This window comes from Glossina fuscipes, unplaced genomic scaffold (assembly GCF_014805625.2).
Source record: "Glossina fuscipes isolate IAEA_lab_2018 unplaced genomic scaffold, Yale_Gfus_2 287, whole genome shotgun sequence".
NCBI lineage: Eukaryota > Metazoa > Arthropoda > Insecta > Diptera > Glossinidae > Glossina > Glossina fuscipes.
Window position 1 is genome coordinate 195,769 of NW_023998630.1, and position 27,661 is coordinate 223,429.

At 32.7% G+C, this 27,661-nt stretch overlaps 1 protein-coding gene across 2 annotated transcripts in view; it reads right to left on the minus strand.

The window, feature by feature from the left end:
* The window catches only part of LOC119642934, a 50,978-nt gene extending 23,699 nt beyond the window's left edge, over positions 1 to 27,279 (minus strand). Inside the window, exons 1-3 of one of the 2 annotated variants that reach the window (XM_038042251.1) lie at positions 26,751 to 27,279; positions 25,073 to 25,235; positions 18,863 to 19,054 (exon numbers count right to left, since the gene is read on the minus strand). In XM_038042251.1, the coding sequence (XP_037898179.1) occupies positions 18,863 to 18,923 (61 nt within the window). In that variant the 5' untranslated portion in view covers positions 18,924 to 19,054; positions 25,073 to 25,235; positions 26,751 to 27,279. The remainder of the gene's footprint in view (positions 1 to 18,862; positions 19,055 to 25,072; positions 25,236 to 26,750) is intronic. The other variant, XM_038042252.1, reaches the window with a different exon arrangement.
* Between the last annotated feature and the right edge of the window lie 382 nt (positions 27,280 to 27,661).

Consider the following 27,661-nt stretch of genomic DNA (forward strand, 5'->3'; position numbering starts at 1 on the left):
GAATCTCAATACAATTTCCTCTGTTTTGTGTGTAAAGCAAAGTTAAAGAACTCTGCATTTAGACTGCTTTATAAAGAAAACCTGTCCTTATTTGTGAATACGTTCGAAATATTTCAGATGTTTTGATCCCAGTATTAATGTTTCTATACAAAAAGAAGCTTTCGACCGATGCCGAAAATTTTTCGATCAAAGCCTTTATTAGAAAAGTTTCATCAGCAAAGCCTTAATAAATAGTGTTAATGTATCTTTTTAGTCCTTTCGTTTAAAAAGATTACGCTCTTAGTGGGCTTTTGTATTCTTGCCCTCAAATTTTGAGTTTAATGTTGGGTTACTAAAGAAGTCTATCGTTTTACGAGATTAGTTTTTGTTAAACGTATAATGTTCAATCGGCATCCTTGCCTTCGGCGATTTTCTTTTTAAGCACTGAAAACGTTAGATCTGCTAGAAATGTAATGAACATGAAGCGATGCAGTTTGCTCGGCATGCAAACAGTTTGGCCATGACGACGCTTAATTTTCTTCACACTTGCATTGGTAATTGCATTGAGTTGAGAAAAAATTTTATGAAAATTATTTTTAAAGTGTAACGCCATCAGTAACTGAAGAGTATTTTAAAACATAAACTTGCGAGTTTTTTGTGCCATGTGAATAAATTTTTATGTCATATATCAAATTGAAACATCACACAAAAATATCATAACGACTGAGTGGTCATAGACTGCACAATACGGCGGGTTTTGCATTTTAAGTTTACGTACGTGTGTAGATACGAATGCGGCGGAAATTTATTTAAGTATGCATGCTATATGTCGGTGTTGGGCAAGAAGCAAATCATAAAAGGTTTTAGGGCTGACTGTGGCCATTAAAAGATGATTTGAAAGGAATAGCTATTCTAAATAAAGTTCAAATAGAAGCAAAGGCTAGGTTGCATTGGTTCAAATATTTTGCTTTCCTCTCCTGTTTTACTTTAAATAAATCGATTACCAAATATGTGAAAGGAAAACGTCAGACGTACGCGGATAGTTATTGGCCAACTCTGTTATATTTTTTCAAATTAAAAATATGACAAAATTTTATTTAACCACCAAAAAAAAAAAAAAAAACAGAAAAAACAATTAAAAATAAATTAAAAAGTAAATAAATAAATTTTATTTTCTCAAAAACCGTCCAACAGAAACCAAATAAATAAAAGTAAAAGCCTATTAAACATGTAAAACAAAAGTTGGTTCGAATATGCTTCTACATAGCGTATGTATAAAGCAGAATATTGTACATATTGGAGGCTACCTGCTTAATCAATGTCAACGTTTGACCTCATTGCAGCATTGTAATTAAGTTTTGCTTTCTTAATTAACAAAAATTTATATCTGTGTAATGCATACCATTTATTCTTTCAAAACGTCATAGGCATTCTGTCGTTGAGGACTTTTCTTTTTCATGTTTAGCAAGTCATTTGACAAACTGTATATTTTATTTATGCTTTTATTTAGCTTCTTACCCTTTTCGAAAATGCACTTAATTTTGACTAAAAGCCTTGAGGTTTGCTTTAGAGAAAATTATCAATTATTTTGTAAGGCTTAACAAAAGATATGCGGGTAGCTTGTCCAAAAAAGATGGTTGAAAGCGTGCAAACGTCGGTAACGTGCGCAACCAATTCCAATAAACTGATAAGTGAATTGCAAACACAACTAAAGTAATGCTTGATAATTCGTTGTTATAGCAACAATTTGTCTAACAGCAGCGGAATGAACTTGTGGGAAAATTGCAATTGACGATTACATAAGCATTAAATACGATAGTTCACTTAAGATGCGAAATGTTATTATCGACTAAGAAAATAATAATATTTTGAAGAGTTTTCAATGTTTTTATGTTATTTGCTTTTATTTAATTTTATTTAACGTAAGAACGCAACACAACGTTTTCGGAATGAGAAAAATTGTGAATGGAGAGACAAAGCGTGCGTTGATTGCAACATCTGCTCTCAATCGACGAATATTAAAATTTTCTCTAAGTGTACTTCAAGTGTTAACGTCTAAAGCTTCATAAATATATCGACAACTTGAAATTTGGTTGAATGCACCCTTTTACCACCAGTTCTTCTTCATATCTGCGTCAGTCCCCTGACGTTGAATTTATCGCCGTTAGTGCGAAAATGCCTCATAAACAGCTATTTATAACATGCCCCCAAATTCTGATATCTCCATTTACAAGAAACACGCTGCCCTCATTTGTGAAGTGGCCAAGCGGTCTAGACCCACCGATTTGGTCGTTGCATTGGGTGACTTCAACTTGCCTCAAGTCACTTGGTGTAACAGTGATAATTCTGGCTGTTTGATTCCTACTTCAACGTCTGATAGGGATGTTGTGTTCTTTAATGAATTCTTTGATCATAATTTGGTTCAAATCATCCATCAATGTGCATTTCCTTTCATCATAAGAATGATGGTTCGTTGAATTGCCTTAATGTGCCAAATCAAACTTTTTTAAATAAATGTTATGATTTTCAAAAAATCAATACTGTATTGCTAAAACATCGTCTTTTATATATGAGGCTTGATTTCTCAACCGGAAGTATTGAAAGCTTATTGTCATCGTTCTACAATACATTAAATCTAGCTATTGCTGCATCTGTTCCGATCAAGCAGTGCCGACCTCGAAGCAGGTGTTCCCCCTTGGTTTAATAAGGCAATTAAATGTTGCAAGTATAAAAAAAACTCGCTATTCAAAAAATATTTGAAAAGTGGCTCTGCGCTCGACTGTTTCGCTTACTCGGTAGCGAGGCATAGATTTAACTCCTTCAACCACCATTATTACTGCAGATACCTTCAGTTCATTAAATCCTCTCTGTTTACTAATCCGAAATACTTTTTTAAATTTGTTAACTCTAAAAGAAAAATTTCCACATATCCCTCGCATGTTTCTTTTAATGGCTCTGATTCCTCGGATGATTTTGAAATCTCAAATCTGTTTGCTGAGTATTTCCGACGAAACTTTTCGATTGCTAATTTCGTTTTATCAGCAAACTACCCATATCCTATAAATAACTCCGTCTCAATTCCTAACTTGGTAATTTCGGAAGACGACGTTTTTAAAGGGTTGAGTTCTCTAAAATACAGTTGTGCGCCTGGACCTGATGGAATTCCATCATGTGTACTTAAATCTTGCGCTGTCGAGTTATGTGGTGTGATCTCAAAGATTTTTAATCTGTCCTTGAATTTAGGTGCTTTCCGTTTGTGTTGGAAGGCTTGTTTCCTTATTCCTATTCACAAAAGTGGAAGTAGACAACTTGTAGAGAACTACAGAGGCAATGCTAAGTTGAGTGTCTTGCGCAAACTGTTCGAGCAAATTGTGACTCAACATTTGGCCTTTGCCATCAAATCGTATATTTCTCCGCTCCAACATAGCTTTCGAAAAGGAAGATCTACGTTCACCAATCTCGCACTGATATAATATATACTGATTTAAGCAAGGCATTTGATTTGATTAACCATAAATTACTTATCTTTAAACTCCAAGCCTCTGGCTTCCCTTTCTATATAGTGGAATGGATAAGCTCTTATCTGCATGGTAGATCATTTAGTGTTTTGTTTAACTTCATCAACTCGGATGAATTACCCGTGACGTCTGACGTGCCTCAAGGCAGCCACTTAAGACCCATTTTATTTAATTTATACATTAATGATCCCCCATTGGTGACTAATTCCAGCCAGATCTTAATGTAAGCTCATGATGTGAAACTGTTTTCTTCTTTCTCCGTAGAATCGCAACCAAATCAGCTTCAAATTGACTTGAATAATGAATGAATCTTATGAATCTAAATCTAAATATATGTAAGAAGCTTTCTTTCTCAAAGGCTGTACATGTGTTTGATTAGACCAATACTTGAGTATGCCTCTGTTGTGTGGTCTTCTTCATATAGGTGCATGTAGATTCAATTGAATCTGTTCAAAAGCAATTCTTGCTGTTTGCCCTTAGGAATTGCTTCTCTTCCCCAGTATGAAAACTGGTTGCTTCTATTATCCTTACCGCCTCTTGAGAAAACTAGATTTGTTCTTGGGGTGTCCTTCTTAATCAAAGTAATAAATGGTACTATTGACTCGCCTGCTTTACTTGGTGAGATAATCTGTAATGTTCCTAACCGCTTCTGTAGGCACTTTATCTTGATTAAGCTTAGTCAATGTAAATATAATTATGGGCTGTTTAACCAGCTTAGAGTTGTTTGCAAGAACCTAAATGACGTCTATCACTTATTCTCGTTATCGGACTCTTTAAAGCCCATTAAAGCAACATTGCTTCATACGCGCGATTTACCTACGTCGTAGTTAAACTAGCTTTTGTCCTTAAAAGTCGTTACGATTCGAAAATGGATTGTTGTTAAGTATTATCGGTTGCCAGGCTTATGCATGTTTGCGATCTTTACATGCTTTTTTTCTTTTTTTTTCCTTCTAATTTGTTTTATTGCACTTATACTAAATTTTATTATTAATTAATATAAGTTTTGCTTTAACTGCCAATTGAACTCGACTGTTATTTGTTTAGTTGAGTTTCACGTATGAGTAGAGTTAAAATAAATAATTAAATAAAAACATGTCACATTATCCCTAACACAGTGGTGCTTTTTAACGGTATGTTTACCCGTTTCTTTTCTGCGTTTTTAACTATAGTTATTCATTTCGCATTTTTATCATATATGGTCACTGTGTACTCATTTGGAGCGATGAATGAATATCTTGTAGTATGCAACGTCTTCACGAACTTTCGGAAGCCGTATTGCTCAAAGCAATGTAATCTGGTTCATTTCAAGAAATTGAACGATCGTAGACTTCTTGATTTTCTATCGATTGAGTCCGATGCGTTATCTGCAGCTAAAAGTGTATAAGCATTTCTGTGCAACGCCTAGCACACATCAGTTTTAAATATTTTTCTCTTTAATGTCATTGATTCCGTCCTATATAAGCGGCAGCAATGAATATCCCTCCTCGTACTGAATATTATAGAGTAGCGACTACATAGCACTCTCACACGAGAACCCATTTAGGCTTGAGAATTTTTGCTTCAGTTGCAATTTTACAGGTGCCACTTATACCGGTTGTAATCAGAATAAATCTTCAATCACTCTCAGCCTTTGTGTGCCAGCAATACACTTTTCAATATTTGTAAACTTCCCAGCAACACCTCTAGTGGTTACGTCAAATATGGGCAGGACTTAATAAACGCCATTTTGTGTTCTGATGTATTAACTCGCTACGTCTAAGTTGAGGCTTCATGTTGGTCGTTACTTCATTTTTATTCGCGGCTACGTAACTTGGGCTTCTTTCCTTAGCTAGCTCTCTCGTATGATCAGAATCATGGCGTTGCACTTCATTCTCATTTTTCAATCAAATTATTGGTAATGGTAGACTCCTTAACCTCTTTAAGTCGGAATTATGTTTTATTGAATCTTACACCCTAAGCTATATTCCATGCCCATTTGTCCCAAAGTTGATATCCATTTTGACAATACCTTACGATTACGTGTGATCTACTTCTACAATCCTTGGTACATTTTTCATCGCGTATGCACGGATACGCGTCGTATTTAAATATGCTTCATTTTGGTCAAACCAGGGTTCAGCTAGAATTCCGCGTAAGTTTGAAGATTTACGTGATAGGGTTGCTTTTATTGTAGACATTGACATTCCGCTATGTTACAATGTGCTTTTATTTCATTTAGTTAACATTGGCGCTTTGCGTATGTTTATGTCTTTAATATTGAATCTTAGCTTTTTTCTTTGCATTTCCAAGCTAGCTTGAGAGCACATAGTTAGGAATCTTTTTCTCGTATTTATTGAAATAAATTAAATAAATTTGTTTGCATGTTTATGATTGTTGGGCTGCTGAAAATATTTGTTTGTAAGCTTTTGAAAACCAAATAGTGATACAACAAGCTCTAGTAAAAACACCATTATATTGTAAAACCTCGTTGATGGCGCTCCTCCAGATCATTATTTTCTATCTAAAATAAGAGAGTTCAATCCTTCGAAGTGATGGATATAAAAAATATTCACAAGATAGAGGTTTTGCCCTTAAGCCAATCACTTAGCCAATATTTTAAACAAATGATTCGAATTTCGTTGCAAAAATTTCAAGATTTTCATATGAATTCTTTTCTACCAAAATAATTTTGCCTTAAACCAACATTTTGTTGCTAACTTTCTTTTACAATTTTGATAAATGAATCGACAGGAAAACTGAAAATACAGTTCCACTGAAAAGTTTGGTAAAAAAAGCGAAAAAATTTTATAAATTAACTTTTTCTACCAGAAAAAGCTTGAAATTGTATTTATGCTTCTATTCGCAGTAACTCCTACCATTTCTATACACCTGCAAACTACCATTTATCATTGTTACAAAACCATTTATTTTAAAGTGTTTGCGTGTTAGTTAAACAAAAGCCACATACAAACCTAATACCATCACAGTAAGTCGATTCCCTACATAGTTTTAGGCATTAGGTTAAATGTGTTACTACATCATTTATGTCTTCCTCTCTGTATAACTAATGTAGTGTTTAGTTTCAATTAAAATATAGGAAGATAGAGAGACGGAGCAATAGATATAGCAAGAAAGAGATAGGAAAAGAGAGAGTAAATAGCTGAGAGATTGCTTGTTAAATATAAATGCTTATCAAGCTGTAAAATAAATTGCTACCATTCAAATGTTCCAAGCAAAGTTTAAGCTAGAGAAATGAAATATATATATATATATATATATATGTATATAACGGCGTGTATGTGTGCTTACATATTTACACAAATGTATATATACGAACGTACATATAGAGTGAAAAAAAAGTTCTAATACAAGCACAATGTAAGACAACTTTTTCGCTTAAATCAGCAGTAAACATTTACCAGGCTTTTTCGGAGGTTTGGTTTATATTATATATCTTTCTTAAACGTAAAATGGTTTCTCGAAATAATTTCGTTTATATAAAATTTTATTACTGAAAGATAACGAAATTAAAAATTAAAAAAAATTAAAAAATAAGTTTTTTTTTTCTGCAAGTAAATAAATGCTTAATAAATTACTTAAAAAATATATAAGAATCGAGATTATAATCGAGTTTAGTTGAGTGTGGTATAATTTTCAGCATCGAATAGCCTTTTTGTTGACCAATTCTCATTTGCGTATCTTGGCAATAGTGTAGAACATACAATGATCTGACCAGTTCCAAGCATGCGCATTTTCCTCTCCACTTCCTCCCAACAAAAAAAAAAAAAAAACCATTACCTAAAAAAAGCCAACAAACAATTCTTCCCAATAGTTGGATTTAAAATCGGATTTAAAAAATGCTATAGTGCGTAAATGGTTAAATCACGTAAACCAACTACAGTCAAACAAGGCTGTCCAATAGATGCTGCCAATTTTTAGCAAAATGACTGAAACAAAACTCAAAACAAACTTGAAATGACAAACTGGAAATGTATCCGTCTAAAGAAAAGTAGGAACTTAGAATATAAAATAAAATTCTTAAAACATTCTAGGAAACGCTTCACGTGTTCAGAAATACGCATCCGTCTGTGAAAACTGTAAACATAGCGCACAATACGTAATCCACAGCAATACGCTTTAACTTAGAAGAAATATAAGCAATAGTGCCACAAAAAACTTTTACGCATTAGAGAGAATAGGTCAATTTATATCTAAATCGTTGCAGTTGTAGAGATTAATAGTATTTTTAAGATTGATGGTAACTCTAGTAAGTTATATTTACAACGTAAAAAAGTTGGTAAGCTCGCAGAACATTGGCAGACTTGAAATTAACTAATAAATTTGTTAAGCAAAAATTCACAACTTTGCACATCTCAGCGAACTTTCGGTTATTGACTTGTTGATTAAAAGAAGAAGAAGTAAGAATTGAAAATTTTTACTAAAAATAAATTGTCGTCGGTTTGGTCTGTGTAACAGAATATTTTATTATTGTAAGGGTTTGTTGGCGTCACAGCAACAAGTAACAATGTCATAAACAAGAAAGACGGAATGTTACGTGCTCTATATCGATTCGCCTAACACTATTCTTCGCATTTCTTCGTTGTAAAATGCCGAAAACCGTACCTTGCTACCATGGGAAAACTTAGTCTTTTTGAGACCCCTCACAAGCAAGGGTTTCCGTATTCTTTCTTGTTCAAAAACTAACTATCTGTAGTTGTTTTCTTCGCGAAGTTAAAAAATTGAGTACAGTTGGAATCTTTGCTCCAAAAAACGGTAGAGTTTAAAAAATTTGTCTTTGCGGCTTAAATTTTCAATTTATTTAGTGTACCTATAATTCGTTGACTTCTGGTGTTTATTTGCTTTGAAAATTTCACATATTTTTCGTATAGCGGCTTTTTTAAGATAAGACAGACGCTTTATAAATTGTAGTCGTAAAAGTTATCAGATCTACTTCATTTGTGGTGGTGCTCATTTTTACGCCAAAAAACTATAAAATGCATAGACAAATATTACAGATACATCGGCATAGGAATGGACACACAAGCAGAGAAAGGAACAAAAAAGCTTAAATCGATTCAAATGCAGCTTGCGAACCGATCGGTGTTATAAAAAGCGGGACAAGAAGAAGCTGGACACAAATACAAGCACGATATTTTACCAAAGTGAAAATACCTGACCCTTTTTGAGGTCCCTTTCTTACCGCGCGTTATGACCTACCACGAAACAGACAATAAAAGAATAATATACTAACTATAAATATTGAGAAATTGCAGGAAGCACACTAAAAAAAAAAATCTTGGAAATATTATATTATCGCCAGTAAGCCAACAACCTATATTATTATTGCTATCAAGTATCGTGCAGAGACAAAAGGCCGCTCCAGGTTTTTCATATATGTTAGAAGCTCTCAGAAAACTCTAATTTTATTGCAGTTTTACCATTTCGTCGTCCCTAAAAACTTTTATATATAAAAACTCTCATGTATGAACAGTATAAATAAATTTCTTCTGCTGAATTTGGATGCTTCACAAAACGTGGCTGACCTCAATTTTTCCAAAATTTTGGGGAGGGTTAACATAGACGTTAGCAGTTATTAGGTATAAGTTTCGTCTGTTTATGAGTGATCGTTCAATGCACATCAGAGTGTAAAAAGACGTATTTCACGTATGGCAATGCATTTTTTCTTTTTTTAACCTGTTTAAACGGGCCAAAAGTGCAGCTGAAGCTAAGAATATGACTAAGTTGCTTTAGAGTGAAAATGCCGTAAGTTATGAAACAGTTAGAAAGTGGTTTGAGAGATTTAGCACAAGAAATATTTGTCTTGAAAGTAACGAAATTCGCATGTGCTCGCCCGTTTCCAGCACACGCGACACACGAAGTGATCTTCAACTGGGTTTGGAAGCTTCTTCTGAATGTGGATTATTCTCCAAAAATGTCTATTTCTGATTGGCACTAATTCATATCGATGCAGAAAGATTTGCCAGATCAGTAGCTCTGCATAGTTGAAAATACCCGAAAATGTTTCACCTCGGAATCACGAAATTTCTATCGTGGGATTTCCCGCAACACAAAGGATAAAGGGCAAAGGATCATGGATGATGCTTATATCGACTACTCAATTTTTTAGCAAGTATCTTTTAACCAAATTTGAATTTTACCAATTACACCTAATATATTGATAAAATCGTAAAGAATTTTTTTAATGAAAAAATTCATAGCAAACATTTTCTTAAAAATGGATTTGCTCAACTTTCAAAGAGAGCGGGTCACATACAGAAAATACATATATATATAATAGATTCAAAAAATAGAAAAAAAATTGAATTATATTTTACTTCACATTATCAGAATTTTTCACGTAACAAAAAAACTTATTAATGTCCACTTAGTTTACAATGTGTGTTTCTCTTTGCTTTACGGCTTAACACTAGCTTAACATAAAAACTGTTGAAGGTTGTAATATATGTGAACGAGTAAAATGAAAAAAAAGAACATCTTCCCTGTACGTTGAAGCTTTTTCCATTACTATTCTCTGCTTTATTTTGCATAAATCCCCTAAAACAAGTCGGGCATATTTGAAAGGGCCTTGAGAGATTAACGTCACATATAAAAATAAACAACTAAAAGCGGTTAAAAGCTTACATCCGTATTTTTTTTTTTTTTTTTTCAATACTAATGTAACAACTAAAAAATCATTATACGGCGAACGTTGGATACCCATTTTTACAGATAAATACGTTTGGTTTTAAACTGCCGTACAAAGGTTTAAACAATCTATTTTATGTGGCTATAAGAGGTAAGTAATGGGTAATTTTTAATACCAAAACAAGTCAGAAGTATTTCAGACAGCTCTCAAATTTCGACTAGTGGCTGATAGTTAGTTAGTTGTTTTTAATTAAATTCAAGAATAACGTAAAACATTTCTGCTCTCTGGTTATATTTTAACTCTGCACTAACACTGTTCTCCTTAATAGTTCCGTTAGCAAAGAACTGTCAGAAGACCAGTTCCTACTCTGGCACTGGTCCTTTTAGATTTCAGATTAGACCAACAAGAGACGGCTTCGCATTAAAAACTTGCTTTATGTTCCTCTTACATCGCATTGGTTAGAATAGACGAACTATGTATATTTTCCATTTAGAGCAACAAAAAGGATTTTAAGCAAAATATAAACAAATAAGGTGTATTTAACCCGCGATAGTGGATATAAATGAATAAAAGTTAATGCGTTTTATGAAGAAAAACAGGAAAGAAATTACATTCAGCTTACAGCAAAACGTTTTGTATAAATATATTTTGAAACTAAAGCGTTTTGTGTTTAAAAATTGAAATGTCTGATCACTATTTAAGAGATATAATATTGTATCGAAGTTTAACATAAAACGAATGTAGTACGAGTGCAACATTATGTTGTTAACATGCTGTGGGCATGTAACGTTGACAAAATTGCTAATTCTTGACAAATCTACAGATCGATCTATTCATTTGTAAAATCTACTTTGACGATTATGAAAAGAATGAATTTCATACAAAACGCTGTGCGCCGAACTAAAATTTTGGGGGAAGAGCGGTGATAAATGCATAGGGCATAAAAAACAGCTAGCTACATCAATACATTATTTATTTCGACCGAGAATAATTATTTATTTATTTAACAAATTTGAATACTTATTTATTAACAGTCCGCTGCGGATTTTCTTTCTACGCGAATAGTTGGTTGTAAACTAAAAAATAGCTGAATTGCAAATTACCTATAATCTCTAACAGCAACAAACATTCTTACACTTACTGATATGCCTAATATACCTATCCTTGTTTCTATATAAAGGAAGTTACAAAGAAGTGGACAAAATTTTGCGTAGACTATTTTTAGGGTTAAAGTATTAGCGAATTGCACTTAAGTCTACCTATCCCAGACCATAAATATCCTCGCATTTTTAAATATTTATTTTCACACAGAGTAAGACAAAGAGATTAATTCGATAAGAGGACTAAATGATTCCATATTTTATTTATTTATTTTTTTTTTTTTGGGATATAGACGTATATGCGTATTCCTAATGTGTATGATGTGTATTCTTATAGTTAATTATAATAAATGCTGTAAAAGCCAGAACAATTTATAACCGGCATATGCGTGAACAATCACTCTACGTTACTTTTGCAAATACCATAAAAATTGGTTTTATAACGTATTTAAATACATAATCACACACCTTTTCGTACATATTCATATCAATAAAAGAAAGCGAAACCAACTTACATAGCTGGACATTCCGCATGGAATAAGTCTGGAAAGATTGTTATGACAGTGTTTACCCTTTATTTTGGAGCGAAGTACGATAAATTAGGCAGTTAGTTACGTAATATAACGCTTTTAGCATACTAATGCACTTAGCCCAGAAATCAACTAAGTGGTAGAACTCGATCAACATTTTGTATGTTAACCGAAACGGAACTAACGGGCGGTTAGTTCGGCATTGAGGTAGCTTCAAAAGCATAAAATGTCTTGAGGCAAAAGAGACGAATGAATGTTAGCCTTTATTAGTCAAAATAAAATCCAAAATTTCACGTCTTTTTTCTAGCTCAGGTAAAACAATGAATTTTAAGCTGTTTTCAAACTGTCGAAGAAACAAGGCAGCATCTTACCCTAAACCACGCAAAGCAAATAATATAAGGTGACGTAAAACAGATTCAAGCCGGCTAACAAGGCGTCTATAACTAGGAATAACCATTGGTTTAATTAAAGACATATAAAAGGCCTTAGTAGCGCAGGAATTACTAAATTCTTAAAATCGTCTTTTTATGAATCCAAGGAGGGATCCAGATTCGCTAACTGAAATCTATACCCGGATATAGAACGATTCATTTTATGTGAGGCATTTTGCCACATTTTTATGCTTCGTATACATTTAGTGACCTAGCAAACGATCTAAATTATATGTGAGTTACCATCAGAAAATGCCAGCTAGACAATACTTAATAGAGGTTATTACGCAAGTGTTATACGACGCTTTCCTAGAGCGATTATACCGCACTATGGAATGATATACTCTTGGCCGCTTCTCTCTCACCGCATTGATTCTTGCAGACCTTTTCTCAAAAAATGCAACTCATATATAGTCTGGTTTAGTTTCGTGTGACTTCTGTCTGCTCATTAAACTCATTCTTCAACACTACTCCTCAAAGTTGCTCCGTTATAGTGCAATTGAAGAGATCGAACCGAATCGATAAATGCTTTTTTAAAGAAAGTCGCATTTCACCAGATACTGAAGACTTTGACAGGTCCCAGTTATTGCACTGCGACCTTAGAAAAAAAAATCACTAGACCAAATAATTGAAATAGCCTCTTCATATTTCTTGATCACAGTATGATATTAATCCGTTTTAAAAAATCTTTTAATGGGTTATTTCTTGGAGATAGAAAAGTTTCGTTTACCGCTAGGTTGTCATTACTTTCCTCAACTCGCGCCAACGAGAATAATGAGAATGATAACCCTTATAATCGATGTTATTGTTACAATCCGGCAACCTCTTATATTATCTCTAATACGTTTATTTTTGTTAAAATTCTATTTTACTCTTTAATATTATTAATCATAGCAAACTGGAAGAAAACACCATAAAATTCGCTTATTAGTTTATGGATAGCCGAATTTAAAAATATTGTTTAATATGCGTAAAAATACTAAATTGTTGGTGAGGCTGCATAAATCTTCCAAGAACTTTCAGCATATTTCTTGCTTGGCCTAAGAATGTACTTATGAACGAACGTTCTTAATCTTCTTGCTCATACTTGATTTTCAGTTTAATCAACACTCGTGCCTATGAGTGCACATTGTAAATAGTCTTATGATTAGAAATGCATAAAGAAAATAAGCAAATATTAATCAGCAAAAAAGAAAAAGAATCCCAAGAACTAAAAATAAGACGAAATAATCATAATAAAACTGGGAAGCTTTCAAAATTCTAAAAAGAATGGAGAAAAAGGCAGAAACGCAATAGAAAATGTGAAAGCAATAAGATAGAGAATTTGCTAATGCAAACGTAAAAACTTTTTCATGGTTATGGGATATCTAACATTTTTATTATTACATGGCCAGTCGGGCGTGTTATGGTACTCTGTCTATCCCAGTTGCGCATACCGAGACTGGCAAACAATGCTTTTACGGTTAGCGTTGTTGAGCTATTTTATCTGATACGCTGAGAATTTCAATAAAACAGCAATATTTTTTTTTTTTTTTTTTACTTTTGAGGAGCAAAAATACAACGCGGTGGGTGGAGGAAATAAAACCTCCTCCAAAAGTAGTAAAATATAGTTAATGGTATAATAGTATCTACTAAAACCCAGTCAGTGATCCAGTGAGTCCAGTGATGATAATGTTGCTGTTGATAATGATAATGCAGAAACACAAATAGCTAGATTTTTTCATGTTAGCTTTGTTTGTAATGTTTTAAGAAGTTTCATAGAAATAAATTTCTATCTAATTGCTAAAAACATGGCTGCAATTGACATATATGTAGTCAGGCGTAAATAAAAAATACTTTTATATTCTACTTTGAACGCAGTAACAGGTAGTTGCCGCTTCCGTTGCGATTGCAATGAATTTCAAAAAAAATGATTCTTGTAGGAGTAATATAAAACTAGCATCGCAGACTGCAATTGAAGATGTGTTGTTGTTTTTTTCTTTTTTTCTTTTCTAAAATGCTCAACTGCTCATTTCACGGTGTGATAACAGCGAGTTTAGCTGTTTTTGATGGCATTATAACAAGAAAAGACTCCAGCATATTGTAGTCGATTGAGATTATCGTAATTCGTAAGTTGTTGTTCGTTTCCGCATTTCCAGTGTGCATTTAATCAATTTGAAGTTTATTGAGAAATTTTATAATTATTTCTATTTCGAAGGACGCGACTTGTATGCATGTTTTCAACACATAACGATGGGATTGAAGAGTAAATTTGCTAACATGGCGAGCATGCTGCTACACTAATGATGTCATTTAGCGATGAGTGTAGAGTTATAATATCGATTTAAAAGTGTAGAAAAAAAAAACAACATTAAAAAGGAACTGATGGATTACATACATCAGTTTATCCGTCTATTGTTGGCCATTTTAAAATGCACAAATCTACACATCACTAATGAAGTCATTGCAATTTGGTGGACCAGGTTTACAAAAAAGTCTAAAAATCCCACAAAAATGTTTTTCTTTTAATGTTGAAATAAACAGACATTTTTAATATAATCGAAATTTCGAAGGAATCCTCATGATGTTATTATCCCCACGGATGCTCGCCCCAATTTAAGAGTTACGTTGACGGGGAACGCAATAACTGTCTTCTATTCTATAGGCACCACGGGTGACTTTACTCAGACGTTTGCAAATTTAATATTAAGATTTTAACGTAACGTTCATTGCATTAAGGATGCGCTAAGTCGCTATCGTTTTTGCGGGTTAAAAGTCCATTTTTTTAGAATGTTTCTTTTATTGTTTTGTTAACTTGGAAACTTGCATAGAAATCGAATTTCAATGAAAGCGTGCTATCTTCTCTTTAGAACTGAAGCAATGAATGAGTAATTATGCTTATGAAACTTTATTTTCGTTTTACGTTTTGCAACTTCTTTAACTCGCCATTAGGTATGCGGTCTTTGCTGCATTGCGTGTTAAGCTTTAATTAAAATTGGCTAAATAGATTCTTTGTCCGCTTTAATAAAGTTTATTTTTTTAATTTACTGCAACTAGCAAGAAGAACAAATTATATTCGGCTCACTTCGAATTTTTTTAGCGCCTATCGCTATTCTCCAGTTAAAATTCTCAAGAATTTTACACAAGCGTTATGAATTGTACAGTGTCCATTTACTTGTCAATTAATAAGAATACCTGTCTGCACATATGATATATAATGTAAGAGAGAAGCAAATAGTTTTACACATTTCGTCTTAATATATTATGGCCTAAAATCATGTTTTTAAATAGTTTTTTTCAATCGTACACAAAGTACTTTTGCAATCAAAGAAAAAGTTATGTTTAATTTATGTTTCATTTTTAAGATATATTCCTATATTTGCAGCGTAGAAGGAAAGTGCGCACATACAGAATATGTTTGATTCCACAGACCTTATGTTTATAAACTTTCCTAACAGCTTATAAGTGAACAATTTTCCAATTTAAAATTTTTATCACATGTTCCGATATGTTTATGTATCAAACTTGCCGTCAATTCAGTCGATATTCGAACTTCAAGCATTAATTTTCATAAGAGCAAACTCAAAACTGTTAAGAACAAGTTTGAGACTATCGTTTAAATCCTATTTTTGATACTTTGCGAACGGATGAGAACTAGTCGACTTACCAAGAAACCTAACTCTAAATAATGGTAAAAGAAATACACATTCATGACGCTTTACTTGCTTCAAGATTAACAAAAATTCTCAAAACATTTCGCGGAAAGAGAAGTTAATGCAATGAAAAAATGTCACAATGAGGTTGGGAGCCGGTAACTTGGTTATGAAAGAGCGTATAAGCAGAACATTTGTGAAAGACAAAGCGTGTCGAGTCAAGAGAATTGAATTGTAATATTCAAACGAGTCTTTGCTATCGTAAAAATTACAAATCCATGATACGAATTTAATAACAAAAGGAGTTGAAGAAAAACATAAAAATCACGAAACGAGTTAAGTTACAAGCAACCCACACGTTGAGATCGAAACCGTATAACACGCATATAAATTTGAGACCTGAAAGCTGGCCAGTGTAGCTACGGTCAAATCGCGCCTTTTTCTCTTATTGACATTTGACACAAGCTTGACAAAGTTGTCAACTCAAACTGATACAAGTTTCATATAATAGCATAGTTTGTAATAGCATTAAAATGGCTAAGTTTTCTGTCATAAAAAGACAATCATTTTTCCTTGAACGATAGAAACGTAAGCTATTTTGCATTGTACGCTTACTCGGGATGAAAATTGGATTTATTTTGACAACTCCAGGATGCAAAAATATACGGGCAGGCTGAAGCCTGCCATCCGCGTCCATCGCGAGATCAATTTCCTACAACATGAAAATGACATTCTGCATTCTGGTAGAAACGGAAGGAGAAAATCAATCTATCCATCCATTTATATTTTAAAACCGATTCACGAGACGTTCGAAGTACTCAATTGGTAGCTGCTAATCCATGCCGCTAATTCACCAGCCTCAAGTCGTCCCGATTAATCTTTGTTTGCGGAGAGTTGTCAATACTTTGAATAAAATATTTTCATACAATAAGCCTGCATTCTTTTCCTATACAAAATTCCGGTTTCATATTTATACATCTATGCCCTAATTTGTACATACATTGAAACTATTGTTTCAGAATTATAAATGTTTTTTAAGAAATAACACGATTGGTTTAATGGAAATGTTTACGCTTTTTGGCAGATTGCGATGCCTTTCCTTTCTATCTTCCAAATATAATGTAATTTAGTATAAGACGTGAATATTAAAGACTGTTCTTTTCAAAAGCAAGTAAAAATTGGTTGAACCTAAGGAAAAAAGATCAACCAGAAAGAAGAAGATTTTGAAGACCAAAGTATTCGCAGCGGAGCTTCAGAAGCCATTTACCGCACGTTCTTCCTTTACTCTGGATGTATATGCTTTTTGTTTGAGAATATGAGAAACAGAGCTTACACGAAAGGGCAAAGGCACAGAAAAAGGACGTCTATTAGAATTTCAGAATAGAATTTTATAAAGTCTTAGTAATGCAATAAGAGAATAAATTAGAAAACTTTTAAGAACATATTAAGCCGTGTATTCGATTAGCACATATTTTAAGCATAAATGGTGAGGGATGGTTAAAAGTTCATTGTAAAATGCATTCTTTTCAATCCGTAATTTTCTCAATAATTAATTTTAATATTTAATTAAAATTGATACGGTTTCCACATCGCACTTTCGCATACTTTTTTCCTTTGTTATATTCAACAATGAAAAAAGTATGATAATAACAATTAAATTAATTACCTCTTTACTACAAATAAATGAATAGTTTATGCTTTGACGCTGACATCTAACTTGAACTTTATTACGAACAAAAAGCGTTTTTATGACTTTTATGGAATCGACTAAGCTAAAATAGCTTTTGCATTGTTTTCTAAAAAATGCGCGTACGCACAGGTATGTTCGTTTTGGCATTGTATTTGCAAAATCTATATAAGCGGATATAAACCGACATACCAACTGATATAAACCAAATTAGTTTCATATATTCTACGGTGAACTGACATTTTAAATCAATGTGACCCCAAGGAACGTAATTGTAATATGCAGGTAGTGATATGGAGAATAACGTCGAGCATGTACGCAGCCGTACGGACTAGCGTAATTATGAAATCGGCTAATACGCGGAAGTCTTGCCAAAGTATACAACAATAGCTACTTAGATCAATTTAAGTTGCAATGGAGAGGATAAGGACTTCACCACGGCCTGACTTTAAAACCGCAGTAGCGTTTACGGCGAAGGCTATTTCACTTTCATTTAGTGTGTAACTACCTCTACACAAGGCGTCAATAATCGAAAACCGAGTTACGCAGCAGTCTATTATGTAGACATTATAGAAAGATTTTTTAGGAAATTGGTAAACGCGATGTAATATTTGCACTTCTCTAAACCCTTCCACAGTATGTTAAGAAAGCCGTCTTTTCTCCTTTATCCCTTCAAGTTTGTTCACATATTTTGAAATGCTTTTATGCACAATAGCTAATACGCCGAAACAACCTTTAAAAAAAGTTGAAAATGAAATCTGCCTCTCGATATTTTGTGCTATACGGCGTCTATAACCTGCAACCTACATATATTGATGTGAGAATCGGTTCAAATATTTATTAAAGGAAGAACCTTCAATACGTCCATATCATCAATTTTACAATTCGCTTTACAATTCTCTGCCCTTTTTTATTACATTTTTTGGATTTATTAAGCTTGTGCGGACGTATACAACACCCAGAAGAACTTGGGATAGATACACATTTAATACACTGACCTTGTCTGTCCGTGTGTTCGTCTTTTCTTCCAAGTACAGCTGTTTCGTCGAATTTGGTACATCACTGACTTGGATTCAAGGACGAACGCTGTTGAAGATGGTTCAGATCGGACTACGTTTTCAACCAACTTACTTACTTTAAAAAGTCGTTATAAATAAATGTGTTCACGCGAAGTGGTGTAGTGTATCCAATAGTGGGCCGTGGTCCTCTATAATATTTTATTTGCCTTCAGCATAAAGAAATATCTCGTAAATATCGTTACTTTATAAAGCTGTTGATTATGTATTTTATGATTTCTTTAATAAGCTCAGATTAAATTTTCTCTTAAAAAGTGATGTTAACGTAATATTTTTCTACTTACCGACCAAACTCAGGCATATTAAAACTATTAAAAACGCTTTAATTAGAGAAATTAAATACATGACTTTTTGGATACTGTTTAGCTTCGTCAGGTGGTTTTGTTCTAAACGGCTTGATAGTAAAAATTTTAATTACATTTTTTCCAACAGTATGCTTGTGGTAAAGGAATTATGTTGTACAAAAGGTTGAATTCCTAAACGCGCGTAGAAATAGATAAGAACAGAGAGAAGGAAGAAGAGAAATTAAATCGTTAAACATATATATAAAAAAGATTTAAAACATTTAATTTATATTTAAATATATATATATATATATTAAGTTAATTTCCTTGTTGTCGATGAGGGATAATGCGGTACATTTGATTTTAGTTGAGATATTTTTAACCGTTGAAGATGACTTAAAGATGTTAAAAATATATAAAGAAATCGTCCTGTTTTGTACATTTTTTGTACGCATTACTGAAGGACAGTCTTGTGTGCCAGTTTGTTAAACAAAGTGCATAGTTCTCAAAAGCATTTGCGTTCGTCATATCGCGCTGTTTTTTTTTTGTATAAAACCTTACGATAACAAATATCGAAAAATGTAGTTGATCATATTCTTGATTAAATCCAAATTCCAAAATTTTATTTGATTTTATAGCTAAAATATGAATTAATCCCGCCTATCGACTAAGCCGTGTCGACAACGTCAAAAGGGCTTACAATCAAAAAGTATACATAGCATAACTTTATTTGATGTTGTTATATTCACCTTAGTTCTCTTATAACAACCATAATAGGACCGGTTTGCTCAACATATTGTATCCAGTATATAAGCTATGATGTTACGGATTTATCAAAAGCCTATAACGTGTGCGAATCAAAGATATCAAATAGCGGAAACAGGTACATTTAATGAAATTAAACAATTGAATCAATAGATTTTGTTTCGCTGCCAACTAGCTGCAATGGTCATAAGGGGCTAGAAATCTTGTCTAGAAAAGTCTTTTTTCAAATTGTTTCCTTTCAGGCTAAGTTCAAGACTTCGCCATGTCAGTCCATAAGTCCACATTTTTTAAGCAAGCCTGTTTGCCTGTCTGTCTTTCTGGAAAAAGTATCTTAATCTCGAATATTTTCATAAGTTCACTGTTCAAGGACGACTTGTAATCACAGTCAGCAAAACAGCTTAGAGTGCGTGGTGTGGCATTGTTAATGGGTTTCATGTCTAGTTTGTGCAATTATTCAAAGAAAATTGATTTGGAAACGATGTTTCATAGCATTGTGCAATTACATAATTTTCTTCTTTCTTTTCATTTTCTTTTCTTTTCTTAATTAGTGTACGGTCTTCGTCGTATCTTGCAATCAAAAACCGCACATATCTCATGTAGACGGGTACATAATTTATATCTTATGAATCTTTACGATATGACTGTAACCAACTCTTATTTGATGCCTAAACGAGTGGGCGGAATTAATAATACAATCTAAGCTACTGTAACGAAAAAGCATCACGATCGAGTTATCCGAGGCTTGATAAATAAGTTACTGTGGACCAAAGAAATGATAGAAAATAAATTTTCGTGATTTGTGCATAAGTACATTTTTTTGTATAATTGTCGTAGTATATTGCAATTTGATTGTTTGGTTTATTGGCAATAGTTGACATGTTATGAACTAAATAAGATTTAAAAAGAAATGGTTTGGATCTCTGCACTGAAAGTTTAGACCGTGCTTTCAAACCTATATCATGAGCAGGAAGCATTAAAGGTATATAAGTTCCCATATTTGGAAATATAAAAAACGGTGAACTTTCAAGTTATTAAAAATTTCTATTTTACCCTTTTTTTGCTTAATGACGCACTAGCTGCCGTTATTTTAAAGAATCAAAGTGAAAAGAATTAAATTCACATTAAAAAAATAACAAACACAGCGAGTTTAAACAACTAAACAAACATACAAATGTTAAAAGAACTCCCACGTACGTGTAAAAATACAAATTCGTCTGTAAATATATATAGTAGGCCACTAAAGTCTACATACAGTAGAAAAAATTAAGATTTCTCTTATTAAAGCCTGCATTTATGAAATCAACAAAAAATATATTTCTTAAAAAACAAAAACTATTATAGAAAACAATTAAAAAATAAATTTTTTTTTTAAGATAAATTTATAAATAAAAAATATACTTCAATCTCAAAAAATATCATAAAAAATTGCATGTACACTCTATTTCACAAGTGGTTTAATGTACTTTAATGTACTGGATCACCTTTAGCATCTTGGCAATGCTTCCATACGCCTGGTTTCCTACTCCAGCCGCAGACATGCATCCCTGAACCATTACACACCCTCCGCCGTGTTTTACAGCTGCTAATGAATTTTGAATTGCCTTCGTTGTATTAGGTTTCCTCCATACTTTTTATATATCATTCGAAAACGTTGCATTAGACTCGCCACTAAAAATTCCGTTATCCGAAAATTTATTTCATCATATTTGATATATTAATTTTGCTCATGAATGATTTTTTTTACGAAAATCATTGACACTTTCATTGATTTTTCGAACGATTTCGGGTCGGTTACTAATTTGCTTATATTTTTCTAGTTATTTTGCAATGTCAACAGCACTAGGTGTGGGTTCATTTGTTAGCAGTTCTGATAACATTTCGTTTTTCACGATCAATTTGGTCGTAAATTAGTATGTAAAAGTAATTAAATCGATCCCTTATAAGATGCGACCCTTATCCTACCTGGTTTTTCAAGAGTCGCAGTTACTTCGTTACCCTTAAAGTTACCGCGCTAAAATATTCGCAATATAGAATTATGGAAAACAATAAAATATCCGCGGTACAAAAACTATGGAGCAAGTCGTTATCGTTGAATGTAAAACCGAATAACCATAGCATTATACTCATTTAGTGACCCGAAAATTGGACGCTATATGTCAAAAGACATAAAAAAAGTGATGTTTTCGCCACGTTCTCTATAGATTTCAGGTGAAGAAGTCGACGAAAACGCTGCAGAATTTATTTTCTACTTTTATCTCTACTATCTTTTGTCTGTCCGAGCAGATATTCCCTTCTTTAAAGAATGGCGCCTTAATACATAGCGTTAAAAAATGAGAAAGATGGGGAACATGTCACCAAAGGATAATGCTCCAGTTGAAATACATTTTACCGACCTCTAAGAAGCAAGCGTTTTTTCACAAAAAGAAAAATAATAAACAAATAAATAAAGAATATATTGTTTCTCCTTTATCTAGCCAATAGCAAAAATGTCGTGTTAATTGCTTTTCCGATATCTTATGTAGATATCTTCCATCGGACCGAAGTGCATATCTAAACAATTAGGAGGTTGGCCGATATGAACAATTTGCCGTAAATATTGAAGCAAAAAACTAAGCCACTGGAGGATACTTCGGTTCAAATGCAAATATGTTTATTCAAAAAATGATTGGCGAAAGATAGTTGGTTTTCGTGAATTTTGTGTTCACGTATACAACTGTTTCTGTGGACACGCATCCATTTTAAACTACTAGCGTCCAATAACGAGAATCTAAGATACTCTTACGCAGTCATATAGGGTCATCAAATAAATGTTTTTTAATTTGTAATAAAAGCTAAACGTAAAAGATATCCAGACGAATTTTTCTTTGTTTTTATTTTAAATGTTGGTTTAATCAAATGGCGTCTCCGTATTTCTGTAAAAATTCAATCCAGAAATACTAAATTTTTGCCACAAAAAGTCAGTTGTCATACTTTCCCAGTGTTCTCCTGCATTGACATTTTCATGTTGATAAATGACATTTCCAGCCCAAACAAATTGCAGTCAACAGTTATTTTTGCACGCGCAAAGGTTCTCTGGAAACATCACATGTCTTTCTTTTCACCGGGAGGGTCATAATTCGTATTTACGAAGTCATATAAGCAAGTATGAGCTGCCTCCCACATGCATGCGTTGAATTTGTTGTTTTCATAATAAGTTCTAAGAGTTTTGTCTCCTTTACAACTATGTATGTATTTTTATTCCGCAAGTAGTGACAAGGCCCAAACAATGCCCAAATCCAAATCCAAATTTCGATCAGCAGTGAGGTTTATTTACATTTTTTTCGGAACCACAATGTTGATGACATTTCTGATCATCGTAAGGAATAAAATTGATTTCCTCCATTTGTCTATTCGCTTAACTGGCTTAAATAAGTTACCCTCGTCAAATTTAGTTTGATAAGTGAACTATAAATCAGTTTTTAACGTACCCATAAATAGTATTAATATATTAATTAATAATTAACTCGCTATTTTGCTGTTATCATGGGGAGTAAACTTATTTTGTTCTTTTTCATATGATATGTAGCACTCAAAAGAAGCTTTAGAGACCCTATAAAGTACATACATTCTTCGTCAGCGTGAAATTTTGAAATGATTTAGCCATGTCCGGTCGTCTGTGTTTCTCCGTAGCGTTTGTTATTTGCATCGACTTCATATTTGGCAGAAATATTAGAAGTTCTTGCATGCCTGTTGGTATTCAAAATGGGCTAAATCGATCGAACGGCACGCTCACTGTACCACAGAAACTGAGAACACCTCTGTTTTCCAAAAGGAATGAAAAATTTGTTTTTTTTTTTCATTACTCATAAACTACTCCAGATAAATCTATAATAATATGAGCGCATACTCTATAGGCGATGCTATAATACTTGTAAAAAAATCGGCACAATTTATATCGCATACTTAATATTATAACGTATCAAAGTTTAATTTATTTTCCAATATCGCAGAAACAAGCTTCAAAAACCCCATAAACTGCATAAATGCTTGGGCAATTTCAATTTGAAATGCACCTGAACATCTTCGTCTGTTCATCTGCACAACTGTAACAGACAATTACCAGTGTTGGCTTATTAACACTTGTCGGCATTCGGCAAAGTATTTAATACTTTTTTATCATATTTGATTCGGAAACATGACCAATAGAGCACAGTTTTATGGAAATTATTATTTGTTGATCAATGATGTTCGCTCGATTTAAGTCGCAAAGTATGTATTAAGACCGCACTATATCGGTCAGATTAGGTTGGTCAAAGTGATGGGAAAGCTTTTGGATATATAATATTCAATACAGAGTAAGATTGGCATAACGGCATTAGCTAGCCAACCAAATTCATCTTCAATAATAAATTTATGACGTAAAGGTCTACCATTTCTAGCACATATATAAAATTGCTAATAAGTAACGAAATATTTTTAGGTGACCAGACGTCTTGTCGTATAAAGTGTTCCTTCTTCACATAACGGTACGGTATACCTGGCCTTATCTGGTAATAACTAGAGCTGCAACTGCTTAATGTCAAAAAGTTTCCTGCTTGCTCGGTCTACCGTCATTGGTTTCGTCTTAACATAAAAATTCAAAACATATATCGATTTATTTCTTACTCTATAATATTTATTCAAAGTAAGCCATACAATTCCAGTTCATAGCAGGTAGATTTCTTTCTTACTTACTTTCTTTTGCTTTGTGTTTTACTGCCTATTACCAGCCATATCTGAATAATTAATAACTTTCGAAATTGTTGTTCTTTCTCATTAATTATTTAAAAAGTAGAAATTGTTCCGTGTTTTCCTTTTTTTTTTTAATCAAAGTAAAACTCCCCGACAAATGATGGAACAAATACAATTTCTTACTAAAAAAATGAGTAAAAAAATTTATGCTATCATCTTGCCGTTCATTTTGTTAGTCTTAATGCAGGCTACGGGTAAAGTAGTAAGCGATAAAATACCCTGCCATACTACCTTTCGAGTTTATTATTGAAAAAAAAAGTCTACCGCATTTTTTCAAGCGTTTTAGTATAACATGAAATATATAAACGCCATACCAATGCAGAAGTTTTATGTTAGTTTGTGTTTAACTTTTATGAAAAGTTCTTTTTTTCCTTGTCTGTAGGTGTTTGTCTCTACGTGAATGTACTAGAAAAGTGGTTTTTAGAAATATGTTCCTGCAGGAGAACGCTTTTATTCGCGAAAAGATACCAAATGTACATCTGCTGTAGAAGATATATAATGTTTCAAACTGCATTGCCTCTTGAGAATTCATTAATAACTTTACCTAAATTTCATTAACAACCATTTGGAAAAGGATTTATAAGAACAAAATAAAAAAAGAGTAAGCAATACACCTGAATAAGATAATTTCAATATAAAGTTAATTAAATAATCTTTGAATCTAACATTACTTACGTGCATTAAATTACGTTGTGTTAATCCATAATCAAATGCTCTTCATGCTTTTATTAGTCCTTTTTCAATTTGAATGGAAATTTTTTAAAGTGATTTAATTAAATTAATTTTTTAACTTTTTTTTCGATCACGTAATGTATTTTCGCTAGAAGCTGCGAGAGTACTACAAATAAAGTGAAAGATACAAAAATGTACAGTTGCTTGTTAGTATTCAGATTTTCATTCAATATTTAGAATGTTAGGGAATAGAAACTGAGGGCAAGAAAGACAGGCAACCAGATTGCTAAGCCCATTGTAGCATTCCGATGGGAAAATATTTGCCATAACTAATGATCAATACGAAATGAATACAAAGTCTTCGAAGCACGTTAACATTCAAAACTCGACTGGTGTTTTCTGGATTCCTGGCGTAGCAACTTTGGTTTTTGCTAACTTTACACGCAGTAGTTGTCTTTGAATGCTCGTGGCAGTAAGCGTCTCAGTTTGATATTTTAATTTTTATTCATTTGCTGTTGGCCGTTCAGAAATCGACAAAAAAAGGAATACCACATTTGAAGACAAAAAAATGCATTGCGGCAACTCCGTTTAGACTTATCTTTTAATATAATATTTAAATACTGTTATTTAGAGCGCCCAAAAATTCATACGGTAGTGTCTTCCATATTCCAAATATCTTTTTAGGAAACGATGCGCATAAAGCTTTACTCATTTGTCTACTTAAAACCCACATGGTCAATGTACCTTTGGGGTTTGCATATGTGTACTGTATACTATACGCATGTAAAATAGATTTTATAACTATATGTAAACTGTTGGCCTAGAGATGCTACTAACAAGTTCCTTTAACATCTATGACTAATTTCCAAAAATGACTTTTTTTCCAATTGTTTTGGCTCTCGGTGCGTAAATACTTTTTATACTACACTATGCACATCAAATCTACCTAGTTTTTATTAAAAATTTGTTTTCCACTTTTTTTGTTGCCAAATGTGAAGGTATTAAAAAAGCAATTCAAGAGAAAACATAAACATAAAATTCCTTTACGATTATTTTGAGAGCTGCAAAGAACTGTGCAATCAAGCTTGTAATTATTCGTTGGGTTGGCGATGAAGTGTTTACTTAATGCAATATTCTGAAGACAAATTCCAGTACACGTTGTCAGCATTTCCTTTTTCACTCCAATGTATACAAAACATTCGGATTGGATGAAAGATGATTTTTATGGTGACATTTGGGGGAATTTTGAACATATATTCAGAGAAGAAATATATGCGGGGTTTGAGAAAAAAATGGCATAAGAAAAGAAGGAATTCTGGACCATAAGGTGGTCTTCGCTCTAACGCGTCATGTTCTTTCATGTTCATGTTCATGTTGGTTTACCATGACCAGCGTTTGACATCGAATATAATCTGAATGAACCTTTTTGATAAGGGGAATTAAGTGAAGAGACAGAAATAGAGCGCGGTCGAAGCTTGAGGAAATAGCGTTTACCGCACAACAGTCGCAATAGATTATGGTCTATTGCAAGCAATTGAACTCTGATATACCGCCTTGATAGGTGGTTGTTTATGATTTCGAAGTGAATGAATAAGAAAAAAATTTGCGTCTTTTCTTAGATTTCTTGTGGCTCAACATTTTTTAGAGTACGTGGAATAAATGGAATAATCATAGGTCCTACCTTTAAGAGATTCTAGCAACATATATATGTGCGTATTTATATTTTTAATTACAAAGTATTTTCCGGCATATTAAAGTTTTGCATTTCTTCTACAACAACAATAAATTGTTATACAATTTTTCTTAAAAAAAACTATTTGAAAACACATAAAAAGACTTCCAGTTGTCGTTTTGAAGCTCACATTTCCACTTAGATCTTCATTTATTGTTGTTCAGTATATGTGTGTGTATATGCGTGTGTATAAACTGTCGTATGCGTATATAAGTAAAAAGCAAAGCTTTTCCCCTTTAGAGAAGGTTACGCTTTTAATTAACAAAGACCTCAGTCATATTCATTTGTTCACATATTATTCATACGCAATGATGTTCATAAAAAAAGTAAATATATATTCTGTAGATAGAAGAATGCACAATATATGTTCAACACTAGCTGGTGATTATCCAAGGCATCTGCAATGTTTTCTTGGTTATTTGATTTTTAACCATTTTTGAAACATTTTAAACTTCGCTTATTTATAAATTTTGGACTTTTGGAATGCTTTTTTCTTTTCTTTCTTTAATTAGAGAAAATGCCTGTTTTCTTAATTAAATACTTAATATCATGTTTAACAACTCAAAACAGTTCGTTGTTCAATTTATTTTTGTTTGTTTATTTATTATTATTATTATGGATTTTTTTTATTTTCATTTATGGTGCGTAATTTTTATTTATTTTCTTTTCTATTTCGCTCTAAACAATTCTGTTTTTTTTTTTTTAATTTTTCTTGTATTTGAATTTAATTTAATTTTATAATACTTCTTATAATATTTTTGCCGTTATTTTCTTTAATTTTTTCTTCACTAACGTTTGCCTGTCTTTGCTGCAATTTATCAACTAAAAGAAGTAAAAGTTTGGTTTTTCATGTCTAGTAT